Source organism: Puccinia triticina, chromosome 10A (assembly GCF_026914185.1).
Source record: "Puccinia triticina chromosome 10A, complete sequence".
Taxonomy (NCBI): domain Eukaryota; kingdom Fungi; phylum Basidiomycota; class Pucciniomycetes; order Pucciniales; family Pucciniaceae; genus Puccinia; species Puccinia triticina.
This window is the reverse complement of record NC_070567.1, coordinates 4,121,543-4,143,064: the sequence shown is the minus strand read 5'-3', so window position 1 is coordinate 4,143,064 and position 21,522 is coordinate 4,121,543. Positions and strand designations below refer to the sequence as shown.

General features: G+C 51.3%; 2 protein-coding genes across 2 annotated transcripts; one reads left to right on the top strand and one right to left on the bottom strand.

Moving 5' to 3' along the window:
• Nucleotides 1–3,080: 3,080 nt before the first annotated feature.
• PtA15_10A390 (uncharacterized protein) lies at nt 3,081–4,357 on the bottom strand (the record flags this gene model as incomplete). The annotated part of the gene is made up of 4 exons (XM_053160560.1): nt 3,081–3,445; nt 3,516–3,689; nt 3,764–4,275; nt 4,335–4,357. The coding sequence occupies 4 exons, from the start codon at nt 4,355–4,357 to the stop codon at nt 3,081–3,083; spliced, it is 1,074 nt and encodes a 357-aa protein (XP_053024522.1).
• Nucleotides 4,358–4,566: 209 nt separating this feature from the next.
• PtA15_10A389 (uncharacterized protein) lies at nt 4,567–4,806 on the top strand (the record flags this gene model as incomplete). The annotated part of the gene is made up of 2 exons (XM_053160558.1): nt 4,567–4,655; nt 4,737–4,806. The coding sequence occupies 2 exons, from the start codon at nt 4,567–4,569 to the stop codon at nt 4,804–4,806; spliced, it is 159 nt and encodes a 52-aa protein (XP_053024521.1).
• Between the last annotated feature and the right edge of the window lie 16,716 nt (nt 4,807–21,522).

The following is a 21,522-nucleotide window of genomic DNA, read 5'->3' as shown; positions in this document are numbered from 1 at the left end:
AAAGTAGGGACCGCTTTGTGATGGGTGTAAAGATGACAGAGGAGGAGGATTGTTCGGACGATTGCATTCAGGATTTGGATAATTGAAGCCCTGTTGGGCGACAAAATCCAGACGAGGAGGTAAATATGAGCCATCCATGATTGATGAGTGGATGGGTTCTGTGCCAATAAAGGTCAAGTAACAAGTGGATGAAGGACAAAACCAATGGGTGCCGGTTGAACTTGGAGCCAGCTGACCATTGTGACCGTGCTGAGTCAAAAGGGTGGCCTTTATATTTCATTGATGATGTAAGGCAAAGAGGAAGGCTGTGGGTGCTGCGAGCATGCACAGCAATAGTATGGATTTTACATATACAAAATGTTTGGTCTGGCTGTGGAAGCGATGGAGTTGTAAATTTTCACATGTAAATGTCGGAGGGAGAGGGAAATGTAGGGAGGATTTGGGAGGCGCGCCAAATGACTATCCAGAAGGCTTCACACGGCTTGTACAGGGGCTACTGGATAGTCAGTTGGGTATCGCATGGGGTGAGAAACACTGAGGTGCGTGGTGAGCGGAGCTCATGGGACCAAGTATGTACATACTTGGTGCGTGGGCCGTGGCGCATCGCTGGGGCATAAATACCGGGTGGTTCGTGATTGTTCGGAGTCATCCGCAACTATTCAGCAACCAATCACCAACACTCTTTCTACAATTCAATCTTTTTGATCCCGTAAGCCCCTTCTTCCTCTTGGTCCTTGCTCTTGACTGCAAGCTCCGACTAACCGTTCTTTGCGCCCATGTCCATAGAAACCTAATACTGTCAGGATGAAGCACTTCCACGAAATCAGTTCCCTCGTGGTTCTCCTCTTGGCCACCCTCGCGGGCGTTCAATCCGGGCCAGCCGGCACACCAAGTTGTCCCAGTGACGTCAGGTGTGTCGGGCAAGGCAGCTTTGGCAGCTCAGGGCATTGAAGCGCGAGAATGGAACGACTCCGATTCGCGACCTCCCACCCAGCCTTTCTCAAGGATTACCTGTGCCTCCATGTCTTCTGGATCCTCGCCCGATCACTTGCTGCACCTACCATTTTTTTTATTTTTTTAGTACATCATCACGCCATCCCCAATCTATTAAGTTCTCTTAAACAATAACGGTTCCATGATAGCATGCGGTGAACAAAGTCCGTGAAATTCATAATCTGATTTGGTTGGCTGAGTAAGAGAGGATGAGGCTCCGCCGATTGTGAATTTGCCGGCTAAGAAATCCCTTTTTTGTCAAAAGGAGGTTCTGATCGTGAGCCAGCGTGATGATACGACGCGTCTGAGGTCGCAAACTCAATCCCTACACCACTGGGCATTATCTTGAGTAGGGCCGGCGGTCACGATAGGGTCCCACTGTAGCCGTGCTACAATTGGCTACGCGACAGGCGCCCATACTAGGGGCGCGCTGTACGCGTGTTAGGTTTTTCCGGCTCCGGCTCCGGCTCCGCACGAGCCAGGAGTTAGAGGTGCCGAAGCCCCTGCGTACTGCACGCAAGGGGTTGTTGGGTTTCCGTTTCTTCCTTCCTTTCTCAGACCAGGCGTGACCTGTACACGCCCATATTGTCTGTACCGTTGAATTACTATTCACCGGTTTCTTCTTGTTGTTTGGTTTTCTTTTCTATTGTCGGCCCTTATAAAAGGGCCTCTCTTGTATGTCTGTTTTATCACCATCCATCCTTTGTTGTTGGAAATCCAGACGTCTTTTTTCCTCGTCATTTAGCCGCGTGTAGCTTTGCTCCGCCGCAGGCCCATTTCCATAGCCTTGTAGCCTGCCCGACTACACCACGCTGCCGGCGCTCTTCTTTGTGGGCCTCCTCCAGTCCACTCTGTAGTGGCTTCAAGTTCGACGCGCCCGAAAACCGCCTTCCTTGTTCCGCAAGCGGGTCGAACAGGGTTCGAGGGGAGGGCATTTTTGCTTCTTCTCGCCCCCCCCCTTTCCCGGGGCCCGCTCCTGCAGTCTCTAGACAACTTGATCATTCTTTGAAAGAGTAAGAAGACGTGCAAGGGCGGCGGATCATCGTGCCCCTGATACCACAACCTGAGACCAGAGCCTGAGAGGCGGTCTGGAAGTCATAGCCGGGCGGCTGGGTGGGGCGAGCTTGTTCAATCGTTTCAGGTCACGGGGGTTAAGGATTGAAGAGTGCTCTTGCCATTTCGCCTGCCTTGGCGTTTCTTGCATAGTTTCTACCTTGTTCTCTGCTCGCCGAACTTCGTCCTCATCGGTACGCACAGGGACCAAGCATCTGAAGTATATGGAGTACTTCCGGCAGGATAATCCCCTGCCTCTTCTCCTAGTTGCTCCTTCCCAAAAGTCCGGCGGCTCCAACGAAGTCTGATGGCTGGGGCGGCCCTACTTGGAACCAGTGAGCAAACCAACCATGCCTAGGCCTGACACACTGATTTTGGGAGTCCCGGGACGACAGCACATTGATGCTCGAATGGATCTACTCAACCGCTTGTTGTCGTGGCTCTCGCATGCTCAAGGACATCGATTGTTGGAACAGGAGGAGGTCGAGCTGACAACCAGCTAAGCCGTGTCTTGCCCAAATTTGCTTGCGGAGACACTGGAGGACTTCCTGTGCAACCTGGGACCCCCGCAAATGTTGGTAGACCCAAAAAGTCTAGATTTTCGCAGGGAAATCCGGCTTCTGGGCAATCAAATGGGGAGCGCAAAATGGCCGTGATAATTGGCTTCTTGAGCTAAATTGACTGAAGTGTATCCGGTCGCAAGCAGATTTTTCAAGGGTTGAGGCCCAACATGAGCCAAGTCAATGAGTTAACACTCATAAGCAATCCTTTTGTTTCGCGGTTATGGATGGCTCTATTTCCCCTCAACCCGCAAAAGCCGTTGGAATGAAAAAGTGCTCGGAAGCTGTATTCAATAGCGAAATAGATCAGAGTAAACGAAATGTGCGTGTGAAGACAGAGTGAGGGAAACCCAAAATAAATAAGATGCATCGTGTGGGAGAGGTTTGTACAAGCAAGTGCGAAGAGGATTGGAGAATGTGTATATGTAGAGCAAGTTGGTGTGATAATACAACAGAGAGGGAGAGAGAGGTGTTTTAGGAAGCATGAAGCGAGCGCCGGGCAACTGTTCGGGGCGCAGGCTGGCCGATGGGCGTGAGGGAGGGGGGAGGAGGGCTGGCGGCAGCGATGCGACGCAAGCTGGAGTCGAGCAGCTTCTTGGCGTGCATGCCGTCGTCGAAGCCGGCGGGGGTGCCGAAGATGTCGGACTTGAAGAGCGGCAGCTGGACGATCATGTCGGGGATGACTGAGTAGAGCTGGGCGCGGTGGAGCCGGGCCAGATACATGAAGATCTCGTCGACCGGCTGGCCCGCGTCCGTCTCGTACACCTCCGGCCGCTTGTTGTCCAGCAGATCGAGGACCAGCTTGCGCCCCTTCCTCGATAACGCATATCCATGGCCTCCTGCAGCCGTCAACACACGTGTCTCAGTTGATGGGGCTTGGATTCTCTCTCTGTTTCGGATAACACACACCTTGCGGCTCGACGGACTTGTAGATGAAGAAATTGCTCGTCGAAGGGTCCCGCCCGTTGCGCGCCTCGTCGCTGAAGTCGGTGTGGCCGAAGAAGATGATGTCCCAGTCTTTGGGGACGTCCCTGAGCACAGTGCCGGCGAGATACTTGAAGGCAGCCTCGATATCGACGTCGTCTGAGCAAGCAAAAAAAGACAGGAAGGATGAGTAGGGGTCAGAGTGAGAGGGGAGGGGGGGGACAGCGGGGTACCTTCGAGGATGAGGGTGGTTTGGTCGTCGGCGGCGTCGGCAGCCTCGATGGCCAGTCGATGGGACATCCGGCAGGCCACATGGCCGACCTCGGCGATCCCCTTGTCCGCCTTGGTGTTGTTGCCGACGCGGCGGACGATGTCGAGGACGCGCGGGTCGGAGTAGAGGACGGCGTCGGTGAAGCGCAGGTTGGGGAGGCGGAGGAAGGCGGCGAGGGTGTGCATGTGTGTGCGGCGGTCGGCGCGGGACTTGAGCGAGACGACCCGGACGGAGCTGAAGCCGGGCAGCCCGGCCTGCAGGTCGACCGCCGCCGTCGCCGCCAGCCCGGCGCCCTCCCCCGCGGCTTTGTGGTTGCTGTTCGTGAACGCCTGTTGGGCGGGCCGCGGCCAGCCTGCAGCGAAGGTGTGTCGGAAGGCCGCGCCGGTCGAGGCGATGTTGGGCAGGGCCTGGGTGAGGAACAGGGTCAGACTGATGAAGAGCGCGCCGACCAACCACGGAGTGCTGGCCGAGGAACTGGATGTGTGCGGTCAGTGGTTGCCGGGCTTTCTTCGGCGGGATAGAGTGCAGCTTACCTGTCCGATGGCTTGGAAATCATCGCCAGGATCCGAGATGGTTCGTGAGTGGTTCGTGGTCGCTGGCGCTGGGCTGGCTGGGCGGGCTGGGCACGCGGGCTCTCCCACGCTTGGACACCCCAGGCTGGCCAGGCGGGCACCTGAATAGCCCCGCCGGAGACACATTATCATCACCATCACACACATCTCACTCCACAGCTGCCTCCCTCCCCGGGCACAGTCCGCCTCTAGCATGCAGTCTGCGAGGAAGGCCTCCCGCTCGCCGCGAGCTGTCTCGACTGGGAATCGAGAGGCTCGTCGGCCGGAAGGCATGACGCGCTTGTTCGACCGACAGGCAGTCCTCCCGGGCTTCGCGACTGGCCTCGACCGCGAGGCATACTGACTTACTCATCTCCCGGCCAGCAAGCCTGTGCAGCCTGCCGGCTGGATCCCGGGCGGAGCAGTTGCTCGCCGCAGCCTCGCCGGCTGGTAGGCGACCGGGAGGTGCTCCTCCCAGCTGTGTATGGCAACGTGGGCTTCACAAGTGGATGTATTTCAATCTGTTTCGGGAGCTCCGTCGATGAAAGGCTGCGCTAAGATTTTCTGCATACAGACCCTGTTGATCACATCCGCTATTTCATGCCGTTGCGCCGGGGACGTTGGCTCCATCCTCTCCCATGTGGAAGGCCACTTGCCTAGTTCATCGAGCCTGTTAGTAGTTCCCACCGGCATTCTTTCTCTGCATTGGCGGAAGTGTTCAAGTGTATTGGTAGCTTCTTTCCCGTGTGATAATGATATACCCTCCAAGGCGCGATAAAATTCTTGCAGGTTCCAACGTGCCCTCTGAGCTTCATAGGCTCCTGGCTTTGGCGCCAAATAGTGAACGTGGAGATCGTTGCCATCAGGTTTAAGCGACACGTATGGAAGTCGCGCTAGCTGGCCAATTTCATCGATTTGCCCCAAGTTGACCGGGTTGATGCGTTTCCCCTTCATCCCCCACGTGGCCCAGACCGACGGGATGCTGCACACCAGAGCAACCACCAAGAATCGGGAAAACATCGTCTGCCGCGTCGTCCGGTCGAGATTTCTGGATGCATGTTAGCTATGGCTCCAGCTGCTTGGAGAGGAATCATTCATGGAGCTTACTGGCCGGGTGGAAGACGTGCCGCGGTATAAGTAGCAGTTGACGAAACCTAGAGACGGAAGCCGCAATTCGTCAATGTTGGCGAAACAATGATGCACAGATAAAACTTACCCAATAGGCCGACTCCTTACAAGCTCCAGACGGCGGTGATGCAAAAGTGCAGAAGACAATATAAATATGCAAGTATATAGAAGAGTGTTCAACGATCGCTAGGGCTGGACCCAAGTTCTTCGCGAGTCGATGCTGCAGCTGGGATAGTTGATGCAGGAGTCAATGGCCCAAGATGGAACGAATTTGATAGCAAGTCTGGATGGACACGAGGTGGGCGAGGTGCAGGCTGATGCTGGATTTGTGACACGAAGCTCGAAGATGGTCGGGGTCAAGGACGAACTTGACACAAGTCCCTCGTACCGAACTTGACACAACTCCCTCGTGCCCGGTATAGCAGCGGCGTTGGCAACCCCACTGCCATTGGCAGAGGAATGTTCAGCCTTTTGGCCTGACAGCAGAGAACCATTTTGGTGTAGAGCAGGACCCTGGAAGCCCCCTATAAATGGGGGTAATGTAAAATCCGGAATCTTGCCAAAATTCATACATTTTCTGACTCAATTCATGCGTACACTCAGGGGATATTCCAGTTTTTCATACATTTTTAATGTGCGCTTACCGGGAGCGCAGCGGGAGGTAGGCCGAGTCCAAGGGACAGCGGTAGTGGAGCCACCGCGAGGCACGCGCGCGGGGGAGCAACCGGTACTGGCTAGGAACTAGCACAACGGAACCGGCAACAGAACACTCAACGCCGAACGCAACATCGCCAGGAAATTCGCGCGGGAATTTTCGCCATTTTTCTTTATTTTTGCCATTTTTTGTGAAATTAAATTTTGGGAGTTGAAAAATCAACTCCCGTAAATTAATTTATCGACTCCCAAAACATGTTTACGTTGCGGGGACCGTCTCACGACGTCCAACCCGGGTCCGTGGGACCAAATTTTGACCCGCGCGGATTTTGGGAGTCGGAAAATTAATTTGGGGCGCTCAAAGCCCCCCAAAATTTTGCAGCAGTCAGAAAGTGCTCTTAAGAGCACATGGTGAGCTGCACGGCAGTATCACACCCCAGGAAATGGGTGGGCTACTGTGGGTCCAATTTTGGGGATTTCCTACTAAGGAAATCCGCCAAAGCATTAGCTATGGTGCCCCAAAGCCCCCCAAAGTTTTACAGTGGGCAGAAATACAGCTGAAAAGCACCTTGTGAGCTTCTTGGCAGTAGCACACCCCAGGCAAGTCACGTGCAACTGGGGGTCTAATTGGGCGGATTTCCTACTAAGGATATCCGCCAGAACCAGCTACTGTGCTGCAAAGTGCACCAAATTTTGGATCATCAAGTTAAATAATCTGTACTAAAACATTCAGTTGCAAGGCGGTAACCCACCAACAGAAATAATTTTGAGTCAGCTGGGGCTTTTGGTCATATCTACAACTAATTGCCTCCATCGTAGTTATTAGTCCCTCCGCCGCAGTTATTGGTCCCTCTGCCACAGTAATTTGTCCCTATGCCACATTTAATAGTCACTCCACCAAATTGAATAGTGCCTCCGACCCAGTTATTAGTCCCTTCACCACAGTTATTAGTCCCCCCGCCACATTTATTAGTCCCTTGACCACAGTTATTATTCCCCCCGCCACAGTCATTAGTCCCTCTGACACAGTTATTAGTCCCTCAACCACAGTTAATAGTGTGTCTGCCACAGATATTAGTCCCTTTGCCACATTTAATAGGCAGAGGGACTAATAGCTGGTGGAGGGACCAATAACTGTGGCGGGGGGACTGATAACTGTGGCAGAGGGACTAATAACTGTGTCAGAGGTACTATTAAATTTGGCGGAGGGACCACTAGCTGTGGCAGAGGCACAAATTAATGTGGCAGAGGGACCAATAACTGTGGCAGAGGGACTAATAACTATGGCGGAGGCAATCAGTAGTAGATATGACCAAAAGCCCCAGCTGAATCAAAATTATTTCTGTTGGTGGGCTACTGCCTTGCAGCTAAATGTTTTAGTACAGATTATTTAACTTGATGATCGACTCCCAAAATCCGCGCGGGTCAAAATTTGGTCCCGGGGACCCGGGGTGGACGTCGTGAGACTGTCCCCGCGACGTAAACATGTTTTGGGAGTCGATAAATTAATTTATGGGAGTCGATTTTTCAACTCCCTAAATTTTTGACTCTCATTCTGGATAGCAGAATTAATTTTCCGACTCCCAAAATTGCCCAGGACCAATTTTGGGTCCTGGCGACCCGGTGCGGACATTGCACTATGGTCTTCCGGATGTCCGCAACGTTTGGGAGTCAGAAAATTAATTTTTGGGAGTCAATTTTTCAACCCCCTTTTTTTAAGAAGTATTGGGAAAATTGAATTTTGATGCCCAAACAAGGTGTGTTGCTGAGGGGGGGGAGGATTGAGGCAGTTTTCTTTTGTCCATAAAAAATCAGGTTTACAGGGTATCAGAACGCTACATAGCACAAAAGATGCACATCAAGACAAAGATAAATTATGTCTATTGGAATGTTCAACTGGGTGTGCTGTTTTTCTTATAACTAATTTAAAGAGGTAATTGGGGTACCTAATTTGGCAATTGTGCCAGCCCCAAATTTGCACATAGCCTCTCTACAAGAGTGTTGCCCCTACAACACCTCCAGAGAGGCTTCTTAATCTTGGGTCAAGGAATGCACCAAAAAAATGCCACATGAGTTGAAACAGAGGTGGGCCAAAACAAGTCTGCAGTCGGGCCGGTGTGGAACTTCTCACACTTGGGGAGAAAGAGCTTGGAGAGCTTTGTAGTGCTTGAAGGGCTGCTCCCCTGAAGCTCTGAGAGAAATAGCACAAAGAAGAATGTTAAATGTGGCTCTTTTTATCTTTCTAGGCACAGCTACTACGAAATACTAGTGTCAATCACTTGTAAGGCGCAGGGAGGAGATGATATGGCAAGGTTGGGGGCAAAATTTAAGTGTTTAATCCTCAAGGGTTCAATTTATAATGATCAAATTTGTGATAGAAGAGGTGATGAAGGCTAAATAATAATGTGGTACTATTTCACTAATGACAACATGGGGAAGAAAGAGCCACAAAATGAGCTTATTCTATAGACAACAAGCTAGTATGAGACTGGATTTTAATCTGGAAAGATTAACAGCTTTGTGATACAATTGTTGGCACGTATAAGAATTGGCTTTTCTGGCTGAAACTAATTTTAGTCTAGAATACTTCTCAAAGATGCTAACTACTTCCGAGATGAAAATACTAGACTGAAGTATGATGAAAATTACTATAAATAACTTTTCATACTAAATTTGTATGTATAAGTGGCCCCCAATTTTCAAACTGCTAGTAACAACCCTCTGAGACACAGTGAGTTACCTACAGGCTGACAATCCTAACAGCTTACATATTCACGCCGCATGACCAGAAATGGACAATGACTTTTGCACAACCAGGAGCCCATTTGTGTGTTACAGTCCTCCTATTAGGCCTTGCGCTTGAGATGTTCTAGCAAGGGCAGGAATATACCCTACCTTTTCTTGTCACATATGTTTCTCCTAAGCCGGCTTTGAGTTGTCCCAGATAACCTTTCTAGAGAATTATAGAGTACAGGAAGCCAGAGGTGAGCAGAAGAAACGACCTCAACTACCTTTGACTTGCTTGTGGAACCGGAAAGACAGTTTCCATGCCACTCCAGCATTTGTGCTAGTAATCCGGAAGAGCCCCACAACAGAGAGCGCAGGAGATTTGAGTGCCTAATCTGGCCCTCACTCAAGAGAATTCCCTGATCAGGAGGATCAGACAAGCAGGTTTGATGCACAACTTTGGAAGCGGCATATCATAACTATTTTCTAGTCAACCAAGAGTCATTCCTCTCAGTTGACAAGACTGCACAACCTGCCTTGACCAACACGCATATTTCCTGCTTACAGTCCCCGTCAGCCGGGTGTGATTTATTGCAGCTGGCTGCAAGTCTGTGATCCTTGTTGGACACCATAACGGTATTTGTCAGCCACAGAGTACATTTCACAGTACCTTACACGTACCAAGTACCTGCAATTGTTCTCATTACATATAGTACATTCCTTTTACACCTTTATTACATATGTATATCATTAGATACAAGCTTAAGAATGTACTCTTGTTATACATTACATTACAGATAACCATAGTTGAATACAGTTACCATAATTTAATGTTGTTATAAGATTTAAGTTACGTGCAAACAGTAAGATTACAATATACTGTAACATTACTGTACACGTGAAATACCCCCAAGACAGGTGTCACTCATTCATCCCCTGTTACACCTCATTTCCTACTTACATAACATATTGATTATGATATAAATACATAAACAATAAATGATGTAATCTAATTCAAAAGAGCACTGAATCAAATCACTGATTCCTATGATCAGCTAGTGTACACAGCCACTGATCTAGGATCAGTACTGATCATTACAATGCCCTGATCATTTCCAATGTTGATCCTCATGAGTATCTGCTTCCTTTGAGTGCTTCCAGTTCCCCCCTGGTCCTGAAGCGCCTCCCAGCACCTCAAATCCCCTCCTGCTCTTTTCCCGCTATATAAACACCCCCCCCCCCCCCAGGACTGTTTATCCCGCAGAATATTACAGCAAAGTTTAACCCACACTATAGTTAAACAGTGATTTTATTCTCACCCATCTTTCAATTCAGGAATAACATCAACTCCTGATTACCCTTACCTTTCTGTAGGTAAAACCACAAACCCAAGTTGAGTTATTCCTTGGATGCCTATTAACACCTTGTGTTGATCTGGATGCACCTTCATTGAGCAAGCCTCTCAGTCAAGATTACTGATAGAATGAAACCTTTTACAGGTCTTACCACAAACCCATTGGCCCATCCTTGGCATATTACACTATCATCTTGCTAGTAACAACCCTCTCAGACATGGTTAGTTACCTACAGGCTGACAGTATTCAACGGAAAATTTCCTCCCAGGAGGGATTCCTCAAGATGAAATATGTAGGCCTCTCCGAGGAGGTGCGAAGCCTCTCTGGCGGGATGGTGCTCGCAGGGACAGTGGGACTTTGGTCTTCCTCCTAATACTAGCTAAATGGCAGCATGATTTTCACACGTGGATTTTCATTATTCCAATGCTTGTATTTATAAAGCAAGGCTTGGATTTTCTGAGTGCAGACCATGTTGATCACATCCGCTATTCCGGAATCTTGAACCCTGTCCATTGAGTCCCCCTTATACAATTCACCCCAGTTGTGGCATGTCTCCGTGTTTGTGTCCACCACCATCTGATTATCCCCAGTTTGTTGATGGTGTTCTTTGAGTTTTTCAATAGCTTTTTCCCCATTTGGTTTTATAGGCTCCAAGGCCTCACATACTTCTTGGAGGTTGAAAATTTGTTCTTTGCAAGAACCAGTACTGGCTGGTGGCTTAGCCTTGTCCGCCGCATAAGCAACTTTGAGCCTATTATCCCGAGGCGCCACCATCATGAATGGAAATTGCTCATCAAAACTAAGACCAATGCTATCGATCTCATCGAGGTTATTGACCGTATTGATGCAAATCCTCTTTGACCCCCATGGGGGCCAGGCCCAGACAGGTGTGATGCTGCAAACCAGAGCAACAAGCAATAATTGAACAAGCATGCTCCGTCGCGTCGTCCGGTTGGGGTTTCTGGCAGATATAGAGGCGAGTGCATGTTAATTATTGTGCTAGCCATATGAAGGATTCTGTCATTGAGCTTACTGGCCGGGTGGGAAACGTGCGTCTCAGTAGGTCGCGGTAAATGACCTGAATCCAAAGGTTAATTCCTCAGGTCCCAATTGCAATGATGCAAAAGTAGATGATGAAAATATGGAATTCAAAGCGTTGAACAATTGCTAGGGTAGGAGCTCACTGGCTGCTTTCTGGAGCCAAATTCTTTCTTGCGTTGGTGATACAAAGGGAGAGTAGAAGGCACTGAGGATGCAATAAGGGCCCAATTATAAACTAGTTTTGGAATAATTTTAGGATTGGTTTCAAATAAGTTTGAAATATCGTTTTGCTAACTTTTTTGGGATTGAAAATCTCAAAACAACCCAAACCACCTCGGGGCGGTGGTTTGGGGGAAACTGGTTTACCAATACTGTTTTGAATGTGATTACAGCTCAGCATGAAGATGCCCTCCATACACCTGACCAGTACTTCCCCCCCCCCCCCCCCCAAAGGCCACAGCATATGTACTTGCGCAAGATACAGCCATCAAGGCTGATTTGCGGGTAATTGCAAAATGGAAACCATGGACGGATAGCCAGGATGCAAGCGCATCTATCAATGCCCGGGACCTCATATGTAGCTCGCAGAATGAGCGAGCTACAGGCTCTCACAGTTGAACCAGGATGTTGCGCGCAAGAATCAGCCTTCAAGGCTGATTCACGGGTATCTATTGACTTGGGAGAGTCGGCAGACATTGGCGGCCAGTTGTCCTGACCCAGGTTGTCCCCCCAAGTTCGTGGGAACGCTGCTGTTGTCGCTGCCATTGTCTTGGCGCATGCAAGACGGACGACTGCTGACGGAGCAACCTGTGGTAGTGTGAGGCTCACATTCAGTTGCACCGGAAATTCATCCAGCATGGTGGTGGGTTTATAATTTACACTTGGTTTGAAACAGGTTGGAAACAGTTTTGGCCCTTGTATCTGCACCACATTTTTTTTGATTTCAAACTTATTTGAAAACAATCCCAAAATTATTCCAAAACTGGTTTATAATTGGGCCCTAAATCTGATGACACAAATTGGGTGAGTCTCAAGGCTTTCGGAGGCTGATGTCAAATTTGTAACACGAAGCCCAAAGATGATTGATCATGTTACCAAAACTGTCACTTGGTAAGTTGGTCCTGGTCTACTGAAACAACTATTTAGTTGAGTTTGTTGCTTGGCAGAGCGCATGGGCACGGGGAGGTTGTGAGAAGTGAGCTCGGAGTCCATTCTCACCTGGACGCCACGGGGGAGGTCTGGTTAGGGTAGGAGACCTGGGGCCTTGGGTGGAGAAACTTCAAGGTTACCCTTGTGCGCTTCCCGCGGGTTCTGTCGCAGCACTGCGTTCAGTGTGCGCGGTGGTGAGCCACCTTGTGCTCTCTCATCTTCTTGGTGTGTTAGCACACCAGACTGCTCACATATTGAGAGCCCCGGGAGTCAGGGAGTGACTCCCCAAGACTCTCGTGTGTGGGACGGGGGGAGGAATTGTCCCCGGTCCTTGGGCTGTGTCCCCTCAATGCTTCTCACAGTACAAAGTGCCCCGGGAGGGGGTACTTGACGGGGAGAAGTGCTTGAGGGAGGGGAAGGCAGCGGACCGGATCCTCCCGGAGCAGAAAGTCCCCGGAGGGAGTGAGGGCGAAGGCGCTAGACCCATCTCTCCGGCTCGGTAGAGCTCGGAGCCGGGCGCCTTCATGAATTCTGCTCCCGCCCCGCTCTGGAAGAGGGGAGGTAGTGACTGTGGATTGCAACCATGGTGAGTGATGTTCAATTGGCCCAACATTCCTGTAGCTCTCGTAAGATATTGTTGGAGTCGGTAGTCTCTGCGTTGGAGTACTCTCTGATGTACAACTTGTAGCAGTCTGAGGTCCAACGTCCGAGCCAGCGGATGCCGTCTTTGTGGACGCCCGCCGCTCGGAGAAAAGAGGTCCCTCCGACTCGGAAGGAGTGACCGGAGATTCCCAAGCACCCGTTTTTGTTCCAGAACTGGGATAGGGCGTGGCATGCAGTTGGTTTGGTGATGTGCATCCTAGTTCCAGCTTCCCAGTAGCCAAACAGTGAGGTGTCTCGCCCGGCGGCGTCTCTAATTCTTCTCTTGAGGGCTAGGATGGGGCATATCATCACCTTCCTCGCAGACAGGTGAATTCCTTGAACTTCTCCCGGGGCGGCCGTCTTGGCTCCTCAAACGACTATGGTGGCCTTTTTCTTGAGGTCGACGGTATGAAAACTAACGTCCCTGACTAGTACTGAAGCTGATTCGCGGAGAGGGCCGATCTTTTTGTTGTAGGTGAGCTCTCCTAGCCTGGCCAGCCCCCAGAAGGCGACGATGACCAAATCTAGGAGTGCCTTCTGGAATTCGGTCCCTTTGACCCATGCCGTCATGAGTAAAGCGAGATGTCTGATCATCACAGCTTTCTTTTTCGGTTTCGAAGATTGCTTGGCGTCTATGTAGGCCGAGGATTTCAGGAAGGTGCTGACTTTGTTTTTGGTTTCGTGCGAATATGGAGCGTCGTGCATCGTGTGCCACATCTGGATGCCCGCTAGGTATTTGGCGAGCGTTACCTTTGTGGGAGGCTTGGCACTCAAACGTTTGCCCCGCCCAGCAGCAGGAGTCATAGATGTCATAGGCAGTGAGTGGGAGGTGAAAGGGGTTCCGATTAGTGCTTTCCGCAAACTTAAAGTATTTCTTGACCGCTGAGTTGTAGCAGGTCAGGGTGTTCCACCTGTAGCCTAAGAGGAAATGCTTGTCTTGGGTGGATAGTGGAGGACTTCCCGTCGATCTGGAAAGTCAGATCTGAGCCACCAGATATCAAATTTCGCAGGGAAATCTGGGTCCCCGAAGATCCCCGAAGTGATCCAGAGTTCCAGATTCCAGATTTCCCTGCGAAATCTGAAATTCCAGATCTGTTCAAAAGTGACGAGAAGTCCTCCAGTTCTCTAGGATGGGACCCTTCTTTAGCGAGAGTCGTGAGGGCTACTAAATGATCTGCGGAAGACATGCTAGGAACAGGGTAGGAAGGGATGGCTTCTCACACGGGGGTAGTTAGAGAAGGTTCTGGGATTTCATTGCAGAGATCCACGGGTTTTTAACCTCGTGGGAAGAAGGGGTGGAGTTGATAAGGAAAGGGAGGACTCGGAAACGTGAAACAAGATGGTAGGAGCAAGACGGAAACTACACTTGAAACAAACCGTATTCTAAGTCCCGCGGGACCACTACTGCTACTTGAAACTGCTTGTCATGCTTGGATCTATCGCCCCGTGACAGGGCGTCTGCGGCGTTGTCTTTTGATGTGACGCGTTGTGGAACTCCGTCCGGTGCAGGCCGGCGGCAGTTAGTGGGAGGGATTGGGAAATTAGTTGAGATTTTAGCCCTCCGAAGTGGGATGGTCGAATGAGCTGTAGAGATCGGAAAGCGGTTGTTGAAATGTTTTACGACGGCGGTGAGAGCGCGTCGGCGGTTGTGTTGTAAGATGGAGCCAAGCAAACAGTTGGCTGAGAAGGAAGTGATCTTAGAGAGTTCAAGGAGGTGGGGAGGAATCCGTGAGGAGATCGGAGAACTCAATTTTGGGAAAGAGCGCCGAAGGATCAGGAAGGTTTGAACTGAGTTGATCGGAAGGATTGAACTGGGAGACTCCGAAGATATTGTCGCAGCCACAGTCTTTGAAAGGATCAGGGATAAGGATCGGTCAAGAATACAACGAGCTATTGATCGGAAAAATTTTGATTCCCTTAACTTGGATCAGAAAGGTCATGCCCCCCCCCTCCTTCACCTAAGTTCTAACAGAACTTAGACTCCAGAGAGGCGCAGCAAGCTGCGGACCATCCATCATGCTCCGCGCGCACCCACACCCGACGAAGACAGCACAACTAAAAAAAAGGAAAAAAGGAAACAAACCGCTCGCCAAGGAAGAAAAAAAACAAAACCAACCCCACACCTTCATGCCCTACCAACGCGCGCAAACAGAAAGAAAAATAATGAGCCGCATCAAGCAAGAAAGAAGAAAAAAAAAAGAAAGAAAGAAAGATAGCACAAGAATCTTCAGAAACACAACCCAAGGAAGAAAAGAAAAGGGGGAGCCGCCACCAAATGGGAAAGAAAACCACGCCCGAGTGAGCTTGAAGACTGAGCCAGATCCTAGTCCCCTGCGCTGCCAGTACCATGCCGCGCACCACATCCACCCACGACTTGCAGTCTGTCCCTAGACTGCTTGCGTGCCGCCGTGAATTGAATCGGAGAAAAAAAAAGAGAGGAACAAAACAAAAAAAAAAAAAAAAAGGGGGGGGGCCGTCCGGAAATCCTAGACCAAAAGCAGAACCAAAGGACAATTGGACGCTCACGAGTGTGGCAAGTCGTAGGGTTTGAAACGCGGTAGTAGAACCCTCGGAGGTGCACAATTGGGAGGACTTACTTTTACTCCTCTGTGCCTCCGCGCGAAAAATACCTCTTCACCTGATCAGCTGAAAACCGGCGCGCCAAACGCGTCCCATCGAGTTCCTCCAGCACGTAGGAACCGCCGCGAACCTGCTGAACAACCCGAAACGGCCCCGCCCAACGGTTGGCAAACAATTTGCCCCACTGGGTCTCCAACGCTCGATTGTAAGCCAGAACCATTTCGCCAGGTTGCAAGGGAGTTCGGAGCCGCGCTGCATTCTTCTCTTCCCAGTATCTGATCGACTCTTCGCGCATTCTCATCATCTTGCGGTGCGCCAGATCACGCACTTCTTCACTCCTTTCCAGCTGCCGAGAGCGCGCTGTAAGAAGATCTGCCGTGTCTTGCACCTCGTCCCAATCGATTCCCAAATAAGATTCCATTTCCAGATCTATAGGAAGCACGGCCCTCTGACCAAAAACCAACTCGTACGGCGAATAGCCCGTCGAGCGCTTCGTTGAGATCCTATCAGCGAACAGAACCAGTGGAAGATACCTCCGACAGTGTTTCCCGCTTTCGCCGGCGAGTTTAACCAAGGCCGCTTTGAGAGGAGCATGGCCGCGCTCCACCATTCCCTGACCCTCAGGACAATAAGGGGTGGATACGCGATGCTGGCCCGGCAATGAGCGCAACATCTCCGCGAGCTGACCGCCAAATTCCGATCCACCGTCCGTTGAATACGAGCGCGCCAACCCATAGCGCATGGTCCAATGCTCATGGAGAAACGTGGCCACACCCTCCGAACTGAGAGTGTTGAGAAACTTCGCTTCCACCCACCCGGAAAAATCGTCGCGAGCCACGATCAGATACTGCGCTCCAGCAGCCTTGACGTGTACAACATCCATAGCCACCCGTCCAAAAACCGCGCTCTCGCCCGTAGGACCGCGTACTTCCATTGGTCTGCGGAGATCGCGCTTTTGGCAAGCTTCACAACTCTTGCACCAGCGCACAACGGATTTCTTCAACGCGGGCCACCAGAACCGCTCCGCAATGCGCCGGTAAGTTTCTGTTTCGCCTCGATGGCCAAGATTTTCGTGCAAGCTACGCAGTATTTCATCTTGTTTTTCGACGATAGTGACGACGATCCGCGGGCACGGAGAGCCTCTTTTCATGAGCCTTCCTGCGTGCACAAAAAAATCCACAGACTTGCGTTTGAGTGCCCGAAAATCTTCCGCGTTCATGTCCTCCGGGATCTTGAGCTCCAACAAATACCGCTCCAACTGCCGCCAGAACCCTTGCTGATAACCGGAATACCCACCGTCGGCCCCCACCAAACAGAATCCTCTCGGCCTGATATGGGGCTCCTCCTTGTCAAACTCGGTATCCGGAACCACATCCCCTTTTCCCATGGGCCGCCGCGACAACCCGTCCGGCATCGTGAAAGACTTCCCAGGCCAATGAACAATTTCAAACGAGAACAATTGAATGAAAGCCACCCAACGCGTCATAGGAGCATTGGGCAAGCTTGGCGCGTTGATCATCTCAATCAGAGAGTGCGCATCAACCTGTAATTCAAAGAACTGACCCCACAGCACCGTTTGCAACTTCTTAAGGATTCGAGCAACACCACACAATTCAAGTTTTGGCTGTGAGTAGCGGGATTCGACGTCTGTGAAAAGGAGGGATTCATACAGCGCGGGACGGTCTAGACCATTAGCATCCTCCTGCGTAAGAACCGCCCCAGCCGCATGAAAGCTAGAGTCCACTGCCAATTTGATTTTGCCTGCCTCCGGTCCATAGGTGATCTTGACGAGAACTATGTCTTTCCCTACAATTGTTTTGAGCTTCTCAAAGGCTGCGTCGCACTCCGCTGTCCAAATCCACTCGGCGTCTTTGCGTGTCAATCGTCGAAGAGGGAGACAAATTTGCGACAGCGCGGGGATAAAGATCCGCACATAAACCACAACTCCCAAAAACCCACGAATCTCCGATGCGTTGATGGGTGTTGGCCAGGAAAGAATTTTATTGATCTTTGTTGGGGCCATCTTCCGTCCTTCTTTGCAAACGACATGTCCAACGATTTCCAGGGCCGGCACACACGCCGCCAGCTTTGACGCCGACACCGTAAGTCCGCTTTCCTCAATCCGAAAAAGAACCCGCTCCAATACTGTTGCATATTCCCAAATGAAGCGCCGGATGCCGGAATGCCAAGCCAGAACTTCGCCATCGTAGTCGGACTCCGGGCCCTTAATGCCCCCATCATCAATAAAAATACCCGCATGATCAGGGATCTCCTCCTGGAGGATCCACATCATCTGCGCCTGGTACACAGCGACAGAATTAGTGGCCCCTTGAGGCAGACGGGTGAGCTGGAAGCGACCTAGCGGCGTCTCAAATGTGGTAAGTGGCCGGGAAATGGGGTCCAGGGCGCGCTCGTCGTAGCCTCCCATAATGTCGCCCAAACCGTAGCAAGCCCGGCCCGCGAAAGATTCGACGAACTCCTCCGTGGCTGGAGGCACTCCCGCGTCTTTAATGGTTACCCGATTCAACGGCTGAAGATCGTGCACGACTCGCAACTTTCCATTGCTTTTGAGTACACAGAATACCGGGGACGTGTAGCTTGAAGTGGATTGCTCATAGAGTCCGGTGTCGATGCGCTCTCGGATAACTTTGATATATTCATCCAATTTAGCTGCCGGTATGGGAATTTTTCTCTTCTGCCAAGGCTCATGCTCCACAACCGGGATGATGTAAGGCATGCCATATGACTCCTTCAACAAGCCGCGCTCCGCCGCAGTAAAAGCTATTGCCAGATTACGCTCAGCCAAGACATTTTTGATCAAGTTCAGCTCATCGGGCCAAAGCCAGCCATCAGGGCCGAAGTTCACCACTTTGAGCCTCTCTTCGGTGACACGGCCTTGAGGGACAAAAGGGCCGGCGAGAGTGCGTTGAAGGCCACGATATGGATCTCGCGAAAGAGGAGGACGGCGCAACGGGGGGTTAAGATCCTGTGGCATAGCTTGATTAACGGGGCGTATCTTCTTCGAAACTGGTTTATATTTCGTGGCGAACGTCAGAAATCCGCCCTCCGCCCAAGCGTCCAAAAGCGCCCGCTGCTCTGCAAGCCGAAGACCGTGCTCCATCAAGAACCAGGTGCGATGCTCCGCAAAATCCTCGAATGCGGACTTCTCTGCGAAAGCAAAACCAACAGAACGTCCTTTGCTCACGAGTGTGGCACGCGGTAGGGTACGACAAATTTGAGGAGCATCACGCCTCGGAGGTGCACTTTGGTTGGAACTTACTTTCAGTCCAAAGTTCCTCCACGGTGCCCCAAAAACCACCTCTCCTCCTTCACACCCAACCTTCCACGAAAATAGTTTACCCTCTTTTCGGAGTAGGTCCGAAAACGTCGCCGGGACGCCTAAAAGGGATGAAGAAACCGGATCCAAATGGTGGCTCACGAGAGTGGCACGTGGTAGGGTTTTCGAAAACAGAGCATCTTGCCCGGAGGTGCATAATTGGATGGAACTTACTTTTGTTCCCCAATTCCTCCGCGTACAACCCTCATCCTCCACTATGCCCTGAGAACCCGCCGCCCTCGAGCCCGAAGAAAAACCAGAAAAGGAATGAAAAGAGACAGAATCGGAGAGTGAACCACAACCGGAGAGAGCCGAAATGTTTTTGATGTTTTGAGTGATTTTCTTGTGTTTTTGTGAATTATTGTTTTGAGCGTGAGACGAGGAAAGAGAATGAAAAACGGGCTGTTGAATCTCTTGAATGTGAGTTGATCCAGTGGCGCGAGTACGAGATTCTAGATTAAAACGGCCACTTCCCAGATCAACTTTGCTCATAAAAAATGACGACCCTCATTCGAGTCGTCGCGAGTCTTCCCCATCTTGGTCAGAACCGCTTTTCGCCCCTTCCCGGGGAAATCCCGCTCCCACCGTCCAGCATCCGTCGCACAAAGAGAAATCTCGATCTGACGTCCCTCCGAATCCGGCAAAAGGATCTTCTCGCCACCTCGCCCCGAAAAGGCGAGTGTAGCCTCAAAGTCAATGAGGAAGGGGCGTCCCAGGATCAATGGTCCTTCCGCTCGCGTGATACAGAAATGGCAGGAGCCCACGATCGTACGTCCTATTCTGATCTGGACGTCCTCGGCGACTCCAACCAATTCACAGGACTGATTACCAATGCCGTAAACCGCAGAGCTAAAATTAACGCGCGGGCTAATACTGAACTTGTTAGCCATCGCCTCCGAGATCAAATTCAACTGAGATCCTGAGTCTACTAAAGGGGAAGCAGAACTCTCCTCATCACCGATTAGACAGGGAAGAAATCCTAGAGGGCACGAGTACAAGTGCGATCCCCCTCCCGGCCCCTCCGGGTCAGGTCCCTCCGCCAACAACGTGCCAGTCGCGGCCTTCAAATCCTCAGCACCAATCTCCACGCGCCTACGCGACACCCACTTCTTGATGCCTTCTGCCATTGCGGGAGAAATCGCCAAAAGTTCCGAAACCGTCACGCCGGGCACCGGAAGATCGGAAATTTTCTTCAACATGCCCTCAACCGCGTGAGGGTGATCCTTGGTGATTCCACGCTCGAACCGAACCTTTGGCCCTGCTGCAGCCGGCTTCGGAGATTGCCCAACTTCTTCAGGCGCCTCTACCGGTGCATCTTCCGGCGTTGAAGCAGGAACGCGCTCAAACAACTCAGGCTCCGGCTCCATGTCCTCGACGTCCGATCCAGGATGAGGAGCCGCGCCCTTACGAATAGGTCTTTGTGCAGCGGAAGGGGGAACTGCCGGCGCCTTGTAAGGCTTCGGAGCCTCGTGCTTCTTCCGCGCCGGATCCGCTTGATAAACTCCAGAATAGGTTTGCGAAGAAACGGCCGGGGGGTACCATGGCTCCAAGGAACCACACGTGGCTCAAAACTCCGGTGTTCCCGCGGCTGCTGCTGACTTGGGTACAAAAGATGCTACCACGTGTCTAATGGGTCGCGAGGAATCAAAAGGGATTAATGCCCCATTGGGCAGGAAAAAATTATTGCCGCGTTGCTCGACAAGGTTTGCCTCCTTATCCTTCACGAGCTCCATACAACGACCTGTACCGTGACCCTCCCGATGGCAGTAGTAACAAACTAAAGGGCCACGAGACTCTCGCGGCGCACCCGGGGTGGGCGAAGCACCCTTCGCCACGAACTTCTTCTCTAGCCGTTGCTCGAATGACTGCAACATTTTCGAAATCTTGTCCACCGTAGCAGGCTCCTTCGCAGAGGAAGCAGGCACCTCCTTAGGACGTCGATTGTCCTCCATCCTACGCATGATGTCGTTTGATTGCTGGAAAGAAGTTGCGGGAACTGGAGATGTTGATCGCGCATCCTCAAAAGTCAAGGCAGTTTGACCCTTCATGACCTCCGCGACCGCGGTCTTCAGGATCTCGAAAGTGGGGAGCTTAAACCGATTGTCCAGAGTGGTGATCATGGTTTTGGCCTTGATGAGATGGTCCCTAACACGTTCCTGAACGCCAGCCGATAATGAACGGTAGTAAAGAGTCCTCACTTCCTCCACCGAGTCGATATGAGCTTTACGGAGGAGATAAGATTGGATCGGCTCCCAGACACGCCGAAAATCCTGATAATCCACCACCGTGGAAACACCTCCCTTCGCGATCCATGACTGAACCAACGCCTCCAAGTCCGGCAGTGTAAAGCGCGCCGTGTCGACTTGACCCCAGTACGCAAGCATAGACGACTTTAAAGAGGCCCAAACCGGCGGATCGTACCCCTCAAGGGTCTCCAAAACATCTTTGACTTCGGCCTTGCGCACGAAGAACCTCACTTGCTGCGCCATGTCGAATTCAGACGCGCCATCCAAATCTGCGGCCAATTGATAGTCCGCCAAGAAACGCTCGACGTGTG